The following is a 5000-nucleotide window of genomic DNA, read 5'->3' on the forward strand; positions in this document are numbered from 1 at the left end:
TGCTTTGGTCAGTGTTGAGACCTTCCTCTGTTTTGGATGTTGAGGTTACATGCTGTCGCTGAAGGTCCCGTCACAATAATACCTTTTCCGTCAATTTTTTGACAATTTTCCGAAATTTTGTCCATTTTTGAGCGAATTGTCGATTCTCCAGTCAGACGATAATGATCGTTTCCGTCTGAAAACCTTTCCGTCAACTTTTTCAGCCGAGCAAAGTCAAATCAAGAGCTATATTCGAGAATGTTTGTATTTATGTTAAATAAAATTGTTAAAAAATTGACGGAAAAAGTGCTAGTGTGACACGGCCTTTAGTCTTCATGTAGGCTGTTGCCCTATAAGCTTATTCCTTTTATTTCTTATTCCTTTTCTTTGGTCGCTACCAACATTTACTTCCATATCAAAAAGAAAGAAAGAAAGAAAGAAGAAGAAGAAAAAAAAGAAAAGAAAAAAAAAGAAAAAAAGAAGAAAAGAAAAAAGAAAAGAAAAAAGAAGAAAAAAAGAAGAAAAGAAAAGAGAAAAGAAAGAAAAGAGAAGAAGAAGAAGAAGAAGGAGAAGAAAAATATCGCGCCAGTTGAAAATTATTTACTCAATTTTGTTCTAGTTGCAAGATGGCGGCGTCCATGTCCTACGCTAATCTTTTTATTCTCGAAAAATAAATGCATTCATGATATTGAGCGTTCGAGTCTCAGCAAAATCGATCAGCACTCCCCCCCCCCCCCTCTATCATTTCGGGGGTAAACACATACCACATTTCTTCCGTCCGTTTGAAACGAGCGAAATTAACACGGGGACGCCTGTAAAAGTCCCGCATTTTTTTTTTTTTTTTTTTGACGTCCTAAAAAAACGTATGCAATCAACGTTGTCAGTAAACACCGATTTAATTGTCACGTTCGACCTTCCTCGTGTTTTTTTCCCGCATCTCACAGCACGCGTTGGGCAATGGCGTCCACTTTGCTTTCCTTTTTTGCCAATAACGGCACGAGTTCCCGTCATAAGCGAGTGTTTTTTTTTGTTTGTTTGTGTCTGTCTGAATGCTTGTCTGTCTTCTTGTTTATAGGTTTGTAGGTTGAACGTGATTTTCTCTCGCTCTTTCTTTCTCTCTCTCTCTCTTTCTTTCTCTCTTTCTCTCTCTCTCTTTCTCTCTCTCTCTCTTTCTTTCTCTCTTTCTCTCTCTCTCTTTCTCTCTCTATCTCTCTCCCCCCCCTCTCTCTCTCACACACATACACGCATATTCACAAACGCTTATAAATACATACATATCTATATCTATCTCTCTATATGTATGTATGGATGTATGTATGCATGTATGTATGTATGTGTGGGTGTACGGTTGTATACATATACCAAATAGCACTATCTGAAACAATCAAAATATAATTCCTGAAGACCTCGACGACCGCAGAATCTGGTCCCTGGCATTCCTAATGGATAGAAAAAAGAGAAAATGACATAGTATGAAAGTTCTTTTCTTAACTCGTCGAAAATGCTTACGGTTAAAGTTCACCAAAGGAACTTTAAAGAACAGATAGATGAATAAATTAACTTCGAGAAATAGAGGACATAAGAGGAGTGAAACATGTGAAAAAAGGAAAATGGTAGAACTAAATAGATTCTGTAACAAATAGAAAATTAAGATCCGACTCCCTGGAAATTAAGTAAACACGATGGACTGGTAGAAAAACTCACTCACACTTAAAGTATGTTTATTAAGAGAGTGAGATGACCTCTTTGATCTTATCTTCGGGATTAAAGAGATAAGGAAGAGGAGAGAGTATAAAAGGGAGAAGGGAGAAGAAACATGGCATGCGAAGACGCGGTTGAAGGGAAAGAAGTGAAAAGGAAATATTTACTGGCAACAAACGGTGGATATAAACACGGGATAGAGATCACAGAGGGAGTTGGCAATACTTTTGTTTACACTGATGAAATTGTGATGACTTATGATGATTTTTTTTTTATGATGACGTGTTTGCGAATGTGTACAGGGCGCCCAAACGCGGCCAAAATTATATTGTTTTGATTTTAAGTCTCAATTTGGAACGGTTTATGATGTAGTTAGAGCGCACATGAACTTCATTTCGTGGGAAGATATGCGATGTATCACAGATTTTATGACTCAACAAAATCAAATTCTAAAATAAACACGAAAGCTCTAGATTCGTAAGTTATCGTTATAGATTTAATAATTTGTTGTCTAGTCTTTATTCTATTTTGGTGTTTTAATGACCACTCCTTCATTAATGTTCTTAATAAGATGCTTGTACTAAATCTATTTATATCAACATATATACAAATACAAAGTCATGTTCTTCTCTTCATCAACAATGCTAGTAAAAATGTTGGAAAATTACGTTCTAATAATATCATTAAAATAAATTAATAGACAAATAAACGCAAAGTCATACTTGCTTATTCATTTCACCAAATATCAGCTGACATGTCACGTGACTGATCACAGATGACATAGCAACTCTGAGCAATGTTACTGACAGTCTTCTAGAATATCAAGGGATAGACAGACAGACACAAACATACACACACATGTATATATATTTGTATATATATGTATATATATGTATATATATATGTATACATGTGTGCATATATATATATTTCGATAAAGGCAGAGAAAGAGAGAGAGAGAGAGAGAGAGAGAGAGAGAGAGAGAGAGAGAGAGAGAGAGAGAGAGAGAGAGAGAGAGAGAGAGAGAGAGAGAGAGAGAGAGAGAGAGAGAGAGAGAGAGAGAGAGAGAGAAAGCGAGAGAAAGAGAGAGAAAGAGAGAGAGAGAGAAAGAAAGAGAAAAAGAGAGACATATAGAGAAATAGACCAAGAGACAGACATATATAGACAAATAGATAAATATCGAGAGATACAGATACAAACACAAATTGATAGACACTGTAGATATTCTGCAGCGTAGATAGCCAATCAATCACATAATATAATTTGGACGCTGTTGCTATCTGCTTGAGTGAGTAAATCTGTATGCTCGAGAGAAGGAGATGCAGAACCAACAGTTAAGCTGCAGTATGGTATTTACTCGATTGCGTTCTGGGAATATGAACTTAATTTATATATTGATAAGCAATTCAGAAGTGAAGATTAAAGAAAAAAAATCTAAAATTCAATTTACAATGGTTGGCTGATTTGTTTATCTAAACATATATATTTTCGATCTATTTATCATTATTTGCCTATCTATCTATCTATCTATCAATCTATCTATCTATACATATGTACATAAGCTCAGTAGATGAAACACTCATTGATTCCGTAGCGTTGTGCTCGTCCCGAAAAAAAAAATAAAGAAAAAAGGTGAAAAAATATAAACAATTTAAAAACAACTATTCAATTCGCCCAATTAAATGATTTTCGACAATGATTTTTGGATTGTAAGGCTCGAAAATTCCAGTAGTGTAAATAACCTTTTTTTCTCTCTCTTTTTTTCAGTTATTTCTTTTTAATTACTGATTTGTTTCTTTCAACGTGAGGTAATCATGAGGATATTTAGTATTAATCAATAAAGAAAATACAGTTATTGAGATAAATATGAGGAGATTTAGTATTAATCAATAAAGAAAATACAGTTATTGAGATAATTATGAGGATATTTAGTATCAATCACGAATAAAAAAATACAATTATACGTTTGTGTTTATTATATGTAGTATATCCTTACAACTAAACCATCTAACTGGTGAAAAGGCAGTTAGAGCGTATAATTATGATTCCTATTGTTACCCGGTCATCCAAATTGCACTAAGTATAGTTAGGAGGAACAAGACGTGGTTAAGGGCGATAGTTGGCGCAGCTCCTCGTTCCCTGGAGGCTTTGATTTTATTCACGACGTAATTAGGTAATTTCTCTTCTTCTTCTCCTTCCTCTTCTTCCTCTTCGTCTTTTATTTGGCTCTTTGCTCCTCCGGTTTCGTCTTCTTCCTCTGATTCTTCGTCTTCTTCGTGTTTCGTCTTATTCTCGCTGTCTTCTTCATCTTCTTCCTCTTCTTCTTTTTCTTTGTCGTGTTCTAGTGGCACGATCTCGACGATGTGGTGTTCACTGTGGTGGTTGTTCTCTGTCACGTGATCTTTGGCGTGGTCGTACTCACCAGCTGGATGATGTTCATGTTCAGTTCCTTCATGGTCGTGTTCATGTTCAGTTCCTTCATGGTCGTGTTCATGTTCAGTTCCTTCATGGTCGTGTTCATGTTCACCGTCGTGTTCACTTTCGGCATGTTCTGTCTTCGTGGTTTCTGAATGTTCAACTCCATGTTTTCCAGAATGGTCGGCGTGTTCCATGTGGTTGTGTTCTTCACCGTGTTCCGTGTGGGCGTGTTCTTCACCGTGTTCTCCACCGTGTTCCGTGTGGGCGTGTTCTTCACCGTGTTCTCCACCGTGTTCCGTGTGGGCGTGTTCTTCACCGTGTTCCGTGTGGGCGTGTTCTCCACCGTGTTCCATGTGGTTGTGTCCTTCCCCGTGTTCTTCCCCGTGTTCCATGTGGGTGTGTTCTCCACCGTGTTCCATGTGGTTGTGTTCTTCACCGTGTTCTCCACCGTGTTCCATGTGGGCGTGTTCTCCACCGTGTTCCATGTGGTTGTGTCCTTCGCCGTGTTCCCCACCGTGTTCCATGTGGGCGTGTTCTCCACCGTGTTCTCCACCGTGTTCACCTGCATGGCCACCCTCATCCGTGTCCTCATGCTCATGTCGCTTCGGTCGGTCGCAGGCGCTGTAGGGACCGACACATGAGGCATAGGCCATCACATGCGCCACATATGTTTGCTCGTGCGTGCGGTGGAAGAGGTGGGCCATGGGACCTGTGGAAGGGGTGGGGAAGGGGGGGGGGAGGGGTAAGGTCGATTAGAAGGTGTGTGTTGTTGGTTATTTTTTACTCTCTTGGTCTTTCTCTGTTTTTTGTTTGTTTGTTTATCTTGTTATTTTTTTTTTGTTTCTCTCTGTCTGTCTGTCTGTCTGTCTGTCTCTCTCTCTCTCTCTCTCTCTCTCTCTCTC

The 5000-nt window shown here is 38.4% G+C and overlaps 1 protein-coding gene across 1 annotated transcript in view; it reads right to left on the reverse strand.

The window, feature by feature from the left end:
- Positions 1-3638: 3638 nt before the first annotated feature.
- The window catches only part of LOC138865246 (alkaline phosphatase-like), a 30811-nt gene continuing 29449 nt past the window's right edge, over positions 3639-5000 (reverse strand). Inside the window, exon 12 of the mRNA XM_070135082.1 lies at positions 3639-4807. Within this exon, the coding sequence (XP_069991183.1) occupies positions 3735-4807 (1073 nt within the window). The 3' untranslated portion in view covers positions 3639-3734. The remainder of the gene's footprint in view (positions 4808-5000) is intronic.

The sequence above is a fragment of the Penaeus vannamei genome, chromosome 2 (assembly GCF_042767895.1).
Source record: "Penaeus vannamei isolate JL-2024 chromosome 2, ASM4276789v1, whole genome shotgun sequence".
Taxonomy (NCBI): domain Eukaryota; kingdom Metazoa; phylum Arthropoda; class Malacostraca; order Decapoda; family Penaeidae; genus Penaeus; species Penaeus vannamei.